Source organism: Acanthochromis polyacanthus, chromosome 5 (genome assembly GCF_021347895.1).
Source record: "Acanthochromis polyacanthus isolate Apoly-LR-REF ecotype Palm Island chromosome 5, KAUST_Apoly_ChrSc, whole genome shotgun sequence".
NCBI classification, from domain to species: domain Eukaryota; kingdom Metazoa; phylum Chordata; class Actinopteri; family Pomacentridae; genus Acanthochromis; species Acanthochromis polyacanthus.
Window position 1 is genome coordinate 41,191,059 of NC_067117.1, and position 14,288 is coordinate 41,205,346.

General features: G+C 39.5%; 2 protein-coding genes across 6 annotated transcripts in view; both read left to right on the forward strand.

Annotated features, from left to right (window-relative positions):
* The first annotated feature begins 708 nt into the window (after positions 1 to 708).
* LOC110945765 (zinc finger protein OZF-like) lies at positions 709 to 12,512 on the forward strand. 4 transcript variants are annotated; one of them, XM_051948038.1, is made up of 5 exons: positions 709 to 831; positions 2,049 to 2,150; positions 9,394 to 10,632; positions 10,801 to 11,013; positions 11,381 to 12,512. In XM_051948038.1, exons 2-5 carry the CDS (start codon positions 2,133 to 2,135, stop codon positions 11,627 to 11,629), a joined length of 1,719 nt encoding a protein of 572 aa, XP_051803998.1. In that variant the 5' UTR covers positions 709 to 831; positions 2,049 to 2,132; the 3' UTR covers positions 11,630 to 12,512. The 4 variants fall into 4 exon arrangements, with proteins under 4 accessions (XP_051803998.1, XP_051803995.1, XP_051803997.1 ...); XM_051948035.1 differs by having other exon boundaries at positions 9,394 to 11,013; XM_051948037.1 differs by having other exon boundaries at positions 9,394 to 11,013; positions 11,384 to 12,512.
* LOC127533929 (zinc finger protein OZF-like) overlaps positions 709 to 14,288 on the forward strand; it is a 180,198-nt gene continuing 166,618 nt past the window's right edge. Inside the window, exon 1 of one of the 2 annotated variants that reach the window (XM_051948045.1) lies at positions 709 to 831. The gene's annotated coding sequence lies outside the window, so the exon portion shown is untranslated. Of the gene's footprint in view, positions 832 to 1,568; positions 1,718 to 14,288 lie in introns of those variants that run through there. The other variant, XM_051948047.1, reaches the window with a different exon arrangement.

The window sequence follows — 14,288 nt, forward strand, 5'->3', positions numbered from 1 at the left end:
ACAGATTGATAAAGTGTTCTTAGGCGATAGTTAAGCTTATTGGTAGTTCATGTACATACGTTTTAAAGGAAAGGTCAGTTTCTAGCCAAACACCGAGGTATTTAACAGTGTGATGGTTGCTGGAAATGTTCCTCTGTACCCCTATGGACATATTCCATTAAAAATCAGCTGTTTCCAGCTACAATAGTCATTTACCACATTAACAAGGTCTAGACTGGATTTATCATTTATTTAATGCTATCTTCATTGAAAAGAACCGATTTCAAGAAAAAGGACATTTCTAAATGACCTCAAACTTTTGAACAGTAGTGCATATTTATATAATGTCATATTTTTTAAAATTAGACATGTAAGATGAAATAATATTGATGATAGCTCATGTCCTTGTTTCTCTTTTAGCACACATCACACAGTATTACAATGAATAAGAACATTCAGTCATCAAATACAATCATTTTCATAACAAGCTGCTGTGGAGGCAAAACCTTTTTGTTCTTTGCAATAAATCTTTTGTTCTTTTATTCAGAGCTCTGAAGGTACAGGTGACACAGAGTGCAAAGCAGTTTATGTGTCAAGTCAAACTGGAAGGAGCTGAGAACTCAAAGGAGAAGCATTTACGCACAGGTGGGACACTCAGCTGGGGCGGAACCAATCTGCGGCTGCAGGTTTGCCACCGGCGGCAAAAAAGGGGACGCACGAAGCACTGAGGAGGAACTTAGAATGAATGACCGAGTTCAATCAAAGTGGCCGTGAGTTTCTGTTGGGAAAGCATCAAGATCTGCGGTAAACTGTGCAGGATTGCCTTCATCTCCAAAATCCGGGTTGCAGCCGGTAAGAGCAGAATTCTGGAGACTCTAAAAGACTGTTTAAGCTGCCGATGTGTGCCGCTGCAGTATGTGTTAGCATTAGCATTAGCCACGGAGATCGGCTGTCAACTTTGTCTGTTTACCAATAATTGCCGTGTGTTCTGTAATTGTTCAGATGAAAATAAGATTGCAGGCTAATTGGTGCTAATTAAAGGGTTCCAGCTAAGTCCAGTGAATTCATCCTGTTTGTAATGGTGGGTTTTTACGATGCACTTTATTTATTTATTGGATCTGGAAAGAATTGCACTTTGAAAGCACTTCATGCACTTTAAATAATTTTAAAACCATGAAGTAAAAAGTATAAAATTGTTTAAAAAAATGATAAAAATGCTCAGAGTAAACTGTGACTCAAAATCAACTCTTTAAAATGCAGATAAATTCATGTGTGGTATAGTATTGGGTTGAATATTGCTCATGCCATGATTTGTCGCTTCAGTTTATGTGGTGTTGAGGTTGACAAACATAAATTGAGTGGAGTAGCATTTACCAATGTGGTGAAAATGTCCATGAGGAACGGTTGTTACTATTTGCTGAATGCAGTAATGTGAACATTGTCCTTTTGTGTTCTGTTTAAAGGTTTTTCACCTTAATCTATCAACTAAACTTATGGACTTATGGAAGTTTCCACCTCTGTGTCTCATGAATTTGGGACCACTGCAAAAATAAGAGGGAAAAGAAAGAAAGCAACTGTCTGATTGATGAGTGGAGTCCTGCTCAAACCCTGGGTAGATGAAACATCCTCTTTCAAGTGGGGAAACTGCAGAAACTGTGAGAAAAATCATCAATGAGAATCACCTGTCATTGAAAGTGGGAGGACACTTGACACTGTGGGAGAGTGCAAAGAACAGAGAGTGAGAGCTGCCTTTAAACAGAACACTGAGCAGTAAAATACATTCACTAACTTACAGCATGAACAGTTTTCTACCAGCAGTCCTGTCTTGAATCACCTGCAGTAGCATCTTTATGTTCTCTTTATTCTCTTTTTCCATGTCTGTTTTCTGTCTATGTTCCTTATTTTTAACAGTCTAAGTTCATTTGTATCAGTTTTAGGTGAAATTGAAACGAGCTAAAAGTGAATTATTGAGTTGAAATGTGTCCTCTGTGTTGGCTGATGAACATATGGGACACTCCAACACTTGTGTATAGAGTGGTATCCTAATGAAGATGTGTTTGATGTGACAGGTGATTGGCAGGAGGAGGAGAGTCTGACGGAGGAGCAGAGGAATGTTGGCAGCCGTTTAGTCTGAGCTCAACAACGGAGGAAACATGGATTCTTCACAAAAAGTGAGAAACATACCACTGTAACATTATTATCATTCATTTGTTATTTCAAATGTCTAAAGTTGCTCCAGTTGGTTAGATGGGCCGACCAAAGCCAGGTGACGTTGGCTGGAGAGATGTAGCTCTGCAGAAGCAGCTGTACTGAGGATATAATGGTGGACTGCTAGGAAGCTGCTTGTTTTTTGTTTGAGGCTGAACTAGCTGCTGATCATACTTTATGAAAATGTCTTACATGGTGATGAAGATAAGTAACGGAAGAAAAGTCTTGTTTTTCAAGCAAGTTGTTCAGGAAGGTAAAGAGCAGCATTTTCTTTGGTAGAGAATAATACTTTTGAGCATTGTGAGTTTACCAGCCTTTTCCTTCTCAAGAAATTCAGACAGTTGAACCCAGAAGTTTACTTACACTGTATAAACGACACATAACCCTTTTTTTAAGTTACACGAGCTGACAGTAAATCTGGCAATGCTTCTCCTGTTTGATGTCGGTTAAGATGACCAAAATTATCTTTAAATGCCAGAATAACGAAAGAGATTTTTTTGAGAGAATTTTTATTACTTTCTCCACAATCAGAAGTTTGCATACACTAAGATTGCTATGCCTTAAAGATGATAATGTCCTGACTTTGAAAGCTTTTGATAGATTAAGATGTATTTTCAGGCACACCTCAAACACACTGCTTCCTTGTGTGACGACATTAGAAAATCTAAAGAAATCAGCCAAGACATCAGGAAGACATTTGTGGGCCTCCACAGGTGTGGTTCATCCTTGGGTGCAATTTCCAGATTGCTGTAGTTTGACGTTTATCTGTCCAAACAATTACATGCACAGATCAACACCATGGGAATGTCAAGCCATCCTACTGCTCAAGATGGAGATTGGTTAAGGTTAGGATTGTTTTGGGGTGAAATGTGCTCATCAACCCCAGAACAAAAGCAAACGACCTCGTGAAGATGCTGGCTGAGGATGGCCTGAGTACACCATCCCAACTGTGAAGCATGGGGGTGGCAGCACCATGTTATGGGAGAGTTTTGCTGTCGGAGGGACTGATGCACTTCACAAAATAGATGGCATCAAGAGGATAGAACATTATGTGGAAATATTGAAGCAACATCAGAATCACTTTATTCATCCCCAAAGGGAAATTCAGTTGTCAGGGTTCTTATCTGTTTAATTTTGAATTAAATAGCCTGACTGCTGATGGAAAGAAAGATTTCCTGACTCTTTCAGTCCTGCAGTGCAGGGATAGGAGCCATCTACTGATGTTTTGTTGTTCACTGAGGCAGATGTGAAGTGGATGATCCATGTTTGTCAGAATGGCCTCCATCTTTCTAAGTGTCTGTCTCTCCACCTCATCCTCCAATGTGTTCATTGTGATTCCAACCACAGAGCAGCTTTTTTAATCAGTTTGTTCAGACGCCTTGCATCCTTGTTCTTCATACTGCCTCCCCAGCAGACTGCAGCATAAAACAGGACACTTGCTACCACAGACTGATAAAACATCTGCAGCATCTTACTGCAGATGTCTATTGATCGAAGTCTTCTGAGGCAATAAAGTCGACTCTGGCCCTTTTTGTAGATGAAGTCTGCATTTTTTGATCAGTCTAATTTATTGTCAAGGTGGACACCTAAATATTTATGATGTCACCATCTGGATGTCCACGCCACAAGTGTTCACTGGATGAAGAGGGGGTCTGGATCTGTGGAAATCTATGATCATTAGATTAGATCATTATATATTATATTATACATATATATGTTATATTATACATTATATATATCATCATTAGATGACATCAGCCAGCAAATGAAAGCTTGGGCTCAAGTGGGTCTTCCAAATGGACAAGGACAGCGCTGGTGCAAATCTGACACTGTCCTGGAGAAACTGTGCACTACTGACTTTCAGTTTAAGGCACCAAGTGACTGGAATAACCTACCTTCAGCTATTCGAAATACAACATCGTTTGGACAATTTCAATCTATGCTATATGTACATCTCACAAGAACTTGTTTATGTTTTTAGTTTCCCTGGTTGTTGATGTTGTTGCTTTATTATATTCTACTGTTTTATTTATGTCTCTTTTATTATGTCTCTGATCTTTGTCAAACCGTGGTTCCTTAACTTGCCTGACAGGTGACACTTCACAAAAGATGTCTAATTCTCCTAGCTTTCGCAACATTATGCTTTTTTTATTAAGCCATCTTGTGTCACTAGTAAACATTTAACATATATTTGATTTTGATTGAATTATCCCATAACTTGAAATATTATTTTAATAATAATATATAAATACAATATATAATAATTTAGATTATAATTGTTTAGCTATACATACATACATAATAAACATAATATATTGTATTTTTGTTGAATATTTAAATATAATATACTGTGTAAAACTATGAATCACCTGCACAATAATTATGAACTGCTATGGTTGGAGAACCACTGTTAATTTTTGTCTTGCACTGTTTGTGGAGGTGGTGGGAAGGGGGTACCTGGAGCATGTCTGTCTTGTGAATTTGTGTGAATGTGTGTGTAGGTCTGTCTGTTTTACAAGGTATTGTATATATTGTAATTGCTGAATGAGTACATTCTCTCCATATATGTATTAGTATTGCAATTGCTTTTGTTCTGTATTGTTTTTTCTTTGTTTGTGGACCCTCTCGAAAACAAGATGCAACATCTCAAGGGGCTTTCCACTAATAAACTAAACTAAACTTAGAACTGCTTTCTGTTTCACTGTGCCCTCCGTATCTGCCTCAGAAGTTTCCCCAGATATTTGTGAAGCTTGTCTATATCGGATGTTTGCAAAGATGTGAACATACAGCTATATGCTGACGATGCGGTGATCTATACAGGTGCTAAATCAGCTGAGACAGCAGCTCAAACTCTAACATCAGCGCTGACACACATTCAAAGTTGGCTCAAACAGTCTTGCTTGCACTTCGATACACAAAAGACTGTCTGTATGTTTTTCTCTAAAAAAGTGTTAAATATTGCTCGCCCTAATGTGTATTTTGGAGGCACCAAACTGCTGTTAGTCCAGGAGTTTAAATACTTAGGAGTGCTTTTGGACTCTACTCTTTCATTTAAAAGTCATATCAAAATGTTAGTTAAAGTAATTAAATTTAATGTATCCGACTTCAATCAAATTAGAAGGTCAATGACTGATCAGGCTGCCATGATGTTTCTGCACAGTATGATCTTCTTACACATAGGCTATTGTGCTACTAGCTGGTCTTTGACAGGCAGCTCAACATTAAAACCAATTGAAAGTCTTTTTAAAGAGCTTTAAAAATTCTTGATTTAAAAAAAAGTCTTCCTATCACCATGGTAACATTCTAACAAAATTAAATCTATTAAGTTTTGAAAATTTTATGACATTTAAAAATGCTTGCCTGATCTACAAATGTTTACATGGGTTGGCGCCGTCACCTCTTTCAAATTACATTAAATACAAACCAACCAGTTCACGGATCACCAGGGCCGTAAGCAGGGCTGACTGTGAGGTGCCAGTAAGGAAAACAACTTTTGGTCAAAATGTCCTGTCCTATAAAGGTTGTGTGCAATGGAACAAAATACCAACTTCGGTGAGGGAGGCCCTGAGTTTTAAAACTTTCAAAGGTCACTTAAAGGAGTGGCTCAGATCTAATCAAAAATGTGAGCATTGATTAATAACACTAAAAAGTGTCCGCGTTTAGATACAGCTGTATAGTAAACGCTGACATCCATTTTTACGATAGATCGTGGACGTCCGTGCTGCATCGTGCAGACATAATATATGCACGATGCAGCACCGACATCCGTCCGTGTTCCGCGCTCCGGTTGGACGGTGATTTCTGTTGCATTGCGTGCTCACTTCCGCTTTTGATGACGTTTTGTGCTCAGACGATTAGTCGAGGCTTCGTTAGCTGCAGCCCTAATTTTTTTTGTTACTGTTTAAAGTGACCATTCCACCAGCCTGTCTAGGGACAACAGATGGAAATTAGCCTGTGGCTATAATCTGACATGTATACATATTTATATGTTCATTAATATGTGCTGTACCTGTTAAATAAATGAATAAAATAAAAAAAATATCCGTCCAAAGCCAAGTGAAATAAATGCCTGTGGGCTTATCCATCAGGTCATGCAGAGACTTCAGTCCAACTCCCCGGATACACCTAACATCAGTCTGGGAGACTTGAACCAATGCACACGAAAACACACACTGAGAGACTTCCATCAGTACATCACATGCCTCAAAAGATGAGACAACATCTTTGATCTGTTACAACAATGTGAAAGGTGCTTCTCCTCTGGGTTCCTCTGACCACAACTGCATCCTCCTTATCCCTGTCTACCACTGTACTGAAGCAAGGCAAAGTGCAGAACATCAGAGTGAAAGTTTGTTACACTCTGCAGGGATGTCTGGAGGTTACTGACTGGGACGTGTTTAAGGAGTCCTCAGCTGATATTGAACCGACTGATGTTGTGAGCAGCTGGTCACAGACTGTGAAACCAGTGTTGTTCCTGAAAAAACTGTTAACCCCTTAAAGCTGCTGTCCGGAGTTTCCGTTTGTTTTCAATTTATGTATCATTTTTTAACAAAGCTTAAATGTGTTAGTCTAGTTCGATACTATAATATAAAGTTAGTATAACGCGATATGAAAATTTATTCCTGAGCTCCGCCTTCCTCTCATAGACCCCCATGTTATTCCAAAAAGCGCCGGTTGCTGCCGACCAATCAAGTTCGAGCTTCAGCTTTGTCATGCTGTCAATCAACGGTTACGCGCACAGCAAGCAAGTCCATGCAGAGGTGAGCGAGCTACGCACTACACTATCGCGCGTACATTTGTTTTGCTTGTGGAGGAGAGAGCATCAGGGCTCAGCAACTTCCAGAAAAGTTACCAATCCCACGGCTTGTCAGGCCAAGAGACTGCAGGACGTTTTTTGGCTCGGGGTGCTCGCGTCGCTCCCCGACCACGGCCTCCATAGCCCGCCTGACGGCTTCGTTTAGATGCCCGACCTCTGGAGGAAGATGTTGGGGCGTCTGGGACATACTCTTCGTCAGAGGAGTCATGCAATTCTGAACTCTAGATAGAAATAAATAAACAATGTAACACATATACACGCGTAAATGAACTAAGTTTGATAAACAACGTCATCGAGAGGGATACACGAGTGTAATCACATATTGAAACTTTACTCGTTAGTCCTAGCAGATTCATGTTATTTTGGTATTAGGACAAGTTAGACTCAATACAGCATTCTAACGTAATTCCTTTATTATTTACTAAATGTACTAAATGTAGAAGAGGGGAAAACAGCAAAACAGGCGAGATGCTGCAGCACTCCGGGCACTTCTCTCATGTACTGCGCGCGTGCACAAATAAAGGGGCGAAATCAGAGGGAGGGAGGGTGGGACCAACAGCGTTTTGGGAGACGCTGCGATTCAAACTCCGGACAGCAGCTTTAAGCTTCAGTGTACCGCCGGCGGTACACCTGCTAATTTGCATAGGAATTTCAAGAATGTCCGACGGCTGCAAACGCACTTATACAAACACTATACGCCGATGGAAAGCTTAGATTCTCATGAATCCGCCGGTATAAACCACTTTCAGATGCGATTACCACAGCGGGTGAGAAAAACACATTTGTCCGACAAAAACGAATATTCATCCATCCGTTCTCTATACACGGCTTCAACGCACACAGCGCGACTCACATTTCCGGGTTCATTATTACACACAGAAAAAAGATTCCACAAAAAACGGCCATAATCCAACCTTTTACATCCAGATGACACAAGCCAGTAAACTATTTTGTCCAAAACATGTCCTGAAGTCGGTATAAAATCCCCGAATCGGTCGTTTTCAAGGAAATGCACCTCGCGATGCCCGTCCAATATTCCCCGTATTTTTCGTAATTTTTTTAATTTAAAAATAGAATATTAGCGATTTTTTTGTACTGAAAACGGCTGGAATTGACTGCAGCTTAAAGGGTTAAACTATATCCAAACACTAAGCCATGGCTTTCTAAGAATCTTAAAGACCTACTGTACAGAAAGAAAACAGTCTTCAGAGAAGGAAATGCACTAAATCTGTATAACCGACAGAAGGAAATAAAGTAGGAGATCAGGACCCACAAAAGACAATACAAAGACAAAATTGAGTCTCAGCTCAAAATGAACAACCTCAGTTCAGTCTGGGACGGCATGAATCTGATCACTGGGACTAATTAATGTGTCGATGAGAGAGTTCAGCTCAGTGGTTATAATTCTGATTTAGAGCTGGCTCAAAGTCTAAACAGTTTTTATGTCAGGTTTGACTCCCATGATTTTAGGGCTAAACATGCTGAGACTAAAAACTGTCTCATGTCAGCCTCTCCACAGAATCCCTTTCTTGATGTGGGCAATGTAATCTGGTGTCTCAAACAGTGCAGACCAAAGAAAAGTCCTCTACCTGATTACATCGGTGGCGGTTTATTGAAAACTTTTACTACGTCGGACTAAATGACCAAGATTGCTGCTGATCTCCCTGTCTATCTTATGTTTTGTTTGATTTTTCTTAAAATGGCTTTTATTTTGCTTGTAATTGTTTTATTGTGTTTTTTACATTTTTAAAACATTTCCTTTTATCGTTGTTGTTCCTTTAACTGTTTTACTGTTTTGTTGCTTTTGTTGTTTGATGGTGAACGCTTGTGTAACTGCTGCACAACAAATTGCCCGGGTCGTTCGGGTCAAATCCAGAATTCAGTGGCAGAATTACAGATCTTTTCTGGCCTGGTATCAACATCTGATCCCCTAGGAGAAACTAGAAAGTGTTGGTGGTCTGAATTGACCCTGCTGCCATTAAGACCTAAATCTGGACATTGATGTTGTATGCTTTTCATTTTGTACATTTCTCCAGTAATGTAACTTAACGGAAAGTCTGGGGATCAAGAGATCCTGGTGGTACAATCCCATCAGTCCCAGCTCTGCTTTGCTTTTCACGGTGATCTACAGATTTTACTACCCAATATTCTAAAACTACTGTGCAGAAAGCTGAAAACTATCGGCCTGTGAAAATAGTTTTGTTGACATTGTGAGTGTGCTGTTGACACATTTCTAGGTTTCTAATGACAAAGCTGCTAGCACGTCTGCAGATTCTTGATCTTGTTTCAGCCTCGTGTCCAACTACATGAAATTGAGACTTTTAGGTTCAATTTTTTCATGATTGCTCTTCCATCACTGCCTCTGTTTTTATCTTTGTCTTTTGCTACAGAAATGTAAACACAGCAATGGAGTGAGATGTCGGAGCTCTGAGGAGGATAAGGATGGTTCGGCAACAACAGCAAAAAGAGATGAATCACTCAGTTGTGAGCAATGTGGCAAGACTTTTATCACAGCAACAAAGCTAAGAATTCACAAACGCATTCACACTGTGGACAAATCATTCAGCTGTGATCAGTGTGGAAAGGCTTTTACTAAGAAGAGTAATCTAACAAGTCATCAACTCATTCACAGTGGAGTAAAACCATTCAGCTGTGATCAGTGTGGAAAGGCTTTTACTCAGAAGAGTGATCGAGCAAAACATCAACTTATTCACAGTGGAGTAAAACCATTCAGCTGTGATCAGTGTGGAAAGGCTTTTACTCGGAGGAGTACTCTAACAAAACATCAACTCATTCACAGTGGAGTTAAACCATTCAACTGTGATCAGTGTGGAAAGGCTTTTACTAAGAAGAGTCACTTAAAAAGACATCAACTCATTCACAGTGGAGTTAAACCATTCAACTGTGATCAGTGTGGAAAGGCTTTTACTCGGAAGAGTCACTTAAAAAGACATCAACTCATTCATAGTGGAGTTAAACCATTCAGCTGTGATCAGTGTGGAAAGGCTTTTACTCAGCTGTTCTATTTAAAGTCCCACCAACTCATTCACGGTGAAGTTAAACCATTCAGCTGTAATCAGTGTGGAAAGGCTTTTACTCACAAGAGTCACTTAAAAAAACATCAACTCACCCACGGTGGAGTGAAACAATTCAACTGTGATCAGTGTGGAAAGGCTTTTACTCGGAAGAGTCATCTAACAAGTCATCAACTCATTCATAGTGGAGTGAAATTGTTCGGCTGTGATCAGTGTGGAAAGGCTTTTACTCACAAGAGTCACTTAAAAAGTCATCAACTTATTCACAGTGGAGTGAAACCATTCAACTGTGATCAGTGTGGAAAGGCTTTTACTCGGAAGAGTCAGTTACAAAGTCATCAACTCATTCACAGTGGAGTTAAACCATTCAACTGTGATCAGTGTGTGAAAACCTTTACTCAACATGAACAGTTGTTGATCCATCAATGCCCCCATTCTGGTAGAGAGCGGTACCACTGTGACTCCTGTGAAAAAACTTTCAAGCACCAACAGAACTTAAAATGTCACCAACGCATCCACACTGGACATGATGTGTATGCATGTGATCACTGTGGCGAACTATTTGTACGGTACTCACTGTTAAAAGCTCATGAAGTGACCCACACTGGGGTTAAACCATACCTTTGTGACCAGTGTGGGAAACGCTACAGCTCCACTGCATACCTCAAAGTTCACCAACGTGTCCACACTGGACATGATGTGTATGCATGTGATCACTGTGGCGAACCATTTGTACGGTACTCACAGTTAAAAGCTCATGAGGTGACCCACACTGGGGTTAAACCATACCTTTGTGACCAGTGTGGGAAACGCTACAGCTACATTGCATGTCTCAAAATTCACCAACGTGTCCACACTGGGGAGAGACCATACAGATGTGATGAGTGTAAGAAGACTTTTACAACTTTGGGTTCCCTGAAACAACACCAACAGATCCACACCAGAAAGAAAGCATTCAATCAGTGTCACAGTGAGGTATGTACAGACTGGTCTCAGTCACAGTGTACACACAATTATGTATTGGATAATTTTGGATATTGCTGCAAAATTGTTTCAAAACTGTTTTAAACAACTGTGGTCAGTTGAATTCTGTTAACACATTATCAGCTATCGTTCAGTCTAACCTGTATTCGTTTTGACACAGAAATCTGGTCCAGGTTAATCTGGGGATGTAGCTTAGATTAGGAATTGTGATGTAATCAGACAACTGAATGTTAAATTCCAACAGGTAAAAGTGTCTTCAGATGTCATTTGGGGTGCTCTCTATCTCAGGCAAGGCATCAGTTCTTCAATGCTGCAGGAAACACTGACGTTCTCTGTGTTTGTGTGTTTGTTTTCCAAGCAGAACGGAACAGATGGACAAAACTCTCAGACTTGTCAGCACTCTACCAATGGTGAACAGTGCTGCTTTGACCGGTCTGGACCAACGTCCAACCAACAAGGAACCCTACAACGACACCAGCGTATGCACACTGGACACAGACTGAACCCCTGCCAAGAAGATTTCTCCATGCAGGGTTCAGTAAAAGTTCATGAAGTCCTCCACAAACTTAAAGTCCTTGAGATCCGGCTTCACAGAATTCAGGTCTAATTTTTTGTTTAGTGTCTTCCTTGCAAAATCCATTAAGAGGAAATCTGTGGTTAACAGACATGACTGGTAAATTAATGAAACCATTCAAAGTGGTGACTCAGTTAAATGAATTATCAGTGGTAGAGGGACAGACGTCTGGATGGAGGCAGTGAGCAGCAGGACGAATTTCCTCATCTATCAATCTCATCATCATCTCAGGACACTAATGAAGAATCTGTAATATTGAACAAGTAGATCAAATAATCTCTGATTATGTGTGAGTTGAAATATAAAAACATGAAGTGTTCTATGAAAAGTCCAATCTTTGAAAGCTGACATGTAGTTTAGAATCATTTCTTTGTAAATTAGCTGCATCCAGTCATTACCATGACATTGGCATCATGGAAGCATGACCACATATATGTGTCTGGAGATAGTGGCATTTTTATAACGGCACATTTTCATGCTTTGACAGATACAGTGAGGGGAAAAAAGTTTTCAGACACCCTGAAAATTTTTCCACAATCTTAAATATCATGAAATATTTGTTGAAAAGTCTTTTTTGTGTGTTTCTAAGGGTGTGGCTGCATCAGACAGACACAAATACAAATGATATTTTTTGGTTTGTTGTTTACAAGAAAAACTAACAAAACTAAATTCTACCAAATTTCTCATTTTATGGAACCAGTGAGTTTTCAGTTTTTAATGTGTTTTTAGGATGTGTTTCGTTTTATGATTGTACTAAAATAAATGACTCTTGAAGACCTCAAAGTGATTCTTAATGCAGTATTTCACAAATGTATGGGATGTCCAGAAACTTTTTTCCACTGCTGTATTTAACAGCAATCTGATCTGCTGATGTTAGCAAGACAAACAAGTAAAGGTTTCAGGCTTTTATCGAGAATTGTTCTTGAGATATTCATCTTCAAACAGCCTCAAATTTCAATGTGAGAAAATGAAAAAACGAGTGAAACTGGGTCTACAGTCCACTGAAAAACCTCTGAGAAAGTATCTGACATACTGAGCTAATATTTCATAGATACCATTAGAAATATCTAGAGATAGACCGATACCGATTATTAGTAGTTAGCGGAGGCCGATAACCGATATTTGGAGCCGATATTCATTTGCAGTAAAAGTGTAAAAATTGGTGTAAAAAAATTGAATAATGCAAACACTGAACTTCATTGAAATGCCTAAAGCATGTTTATTGAATCACACAAATAGAAAATAATAGCTCCAGAAGCGCCTGAATTTCCTAGACTCAGAAACATCTCTTATAAAGTTGAATAAAAGGTTAAATAAATAGCTCTCTGAAATTTTTCCACAGAAAATACAGTGAAATTTAAATTTAACTACAATGACTTGTCTTTGTTTTTAGTTCAAACACAACAAAAATACAGGGAGTTCTCAGGCTCAGCAGCACCTCTTGTAAAGTTAGATAAAAACTTAAATAATAGCTCCCTGAATTATTTTCACAGTAAATAAAGTAAAATTTCAATACAACTGAAATGACTTATCTTTTATAAAAAACTTCAAACAAAAACAAAAAGTGCAGGAGTTCTCAGGCTCAGCATTATCTCTAGTAAATGCAAATAAAAACTTAAATAATAGCTTCCTGAATTTTTTCACAATAAAGTAAAAGTTCAATATAACTGAAATAATTTAACTTTGTTTTAACTTCAAACAAAAAGTGCAGGAGTTCTCAGGCTCAGCAGTATCTCTAGTAAATGTAAATAAAAACTTGCTTCCAGAGATTTTATAAAGTAATATCATTTCTGAATTTTACTCTCATCTTCCCGTTCATTTTCAGATCATAGGACCAGAAAGCTCATAGCAACGTTAGTAGTCGTGAGTTGTAGAGTTTTTCACGTGACTTTAACTACATACTATTCTCCACATTACATGCCGTGATTTCCGGACTATTGAGCGCACCTGAATATAAGGATCTGAATATTCGGATCTCAAAATAAATACGTGCTGTAGCTCTGTTTACTTCTTTGACCGACAGATCGATTGCCTTTAACTTAAAAGCTAAATCATATGCATTCCTTCGTGTGTTTTCCATGATGAGGGTGTGTGCATGAAGCGCAGAATGACTGATCTGAAGAATTTAGTGTGAGTGCGTTTGATTCAATTCAAACAGTTTCATTGGTCCACTGTGACCGGTTCAGTAATTTCATTCTGACGAGGATAAACGTATTGACCTCATGAAGCTGGCCCGTAGAAATCTATACATTAGCCACATCGTTGTATAAGCTGTAGAGTTCGAAGCGTGACAAAAAGTAACGGCTTACTGTCCGGAAAGAACGGTGTATTTTCCCCATTGCTAATACATAGTCTGCAGAGCGTTTAGAGCTAGATCGACGAACTAATTTTATGGTAAAAGCTAAGCAGCCTCCACCTTCGCGCTCCCTAAAACAAGTGAACTGATTTTTTTATGCACTCTCTCTTAATCACACACACATGGTTTTTTGCGGCCGCCAGGCCATCTCTCAATTGTACAGACAGAGGTCGCCGGATCGATCCCAGGCGACGGCCGAATTCCGCGCGGCCGGTTCGGCCTGCCCGAGCGAGTCGGGACCGACGGAACGAAGCGGCAGCGACGCGTACGGTACCGTCACACGCGCGCGCAACGCTACCGTTATGTGTGTGCGTCAAAACACTGTGCTGTTACACT

Coding starts and splice junctions, on each gene's coding strand:
- LOC110945765 (XM_051948035.1), top strand. Junction 11,014..11,380: donor TCAATCAGTGTCACAGTGAG/GTATGTACAGAC, acceptor TTGTTTTCCAAG/CAGAACGGAACAGATGGACA.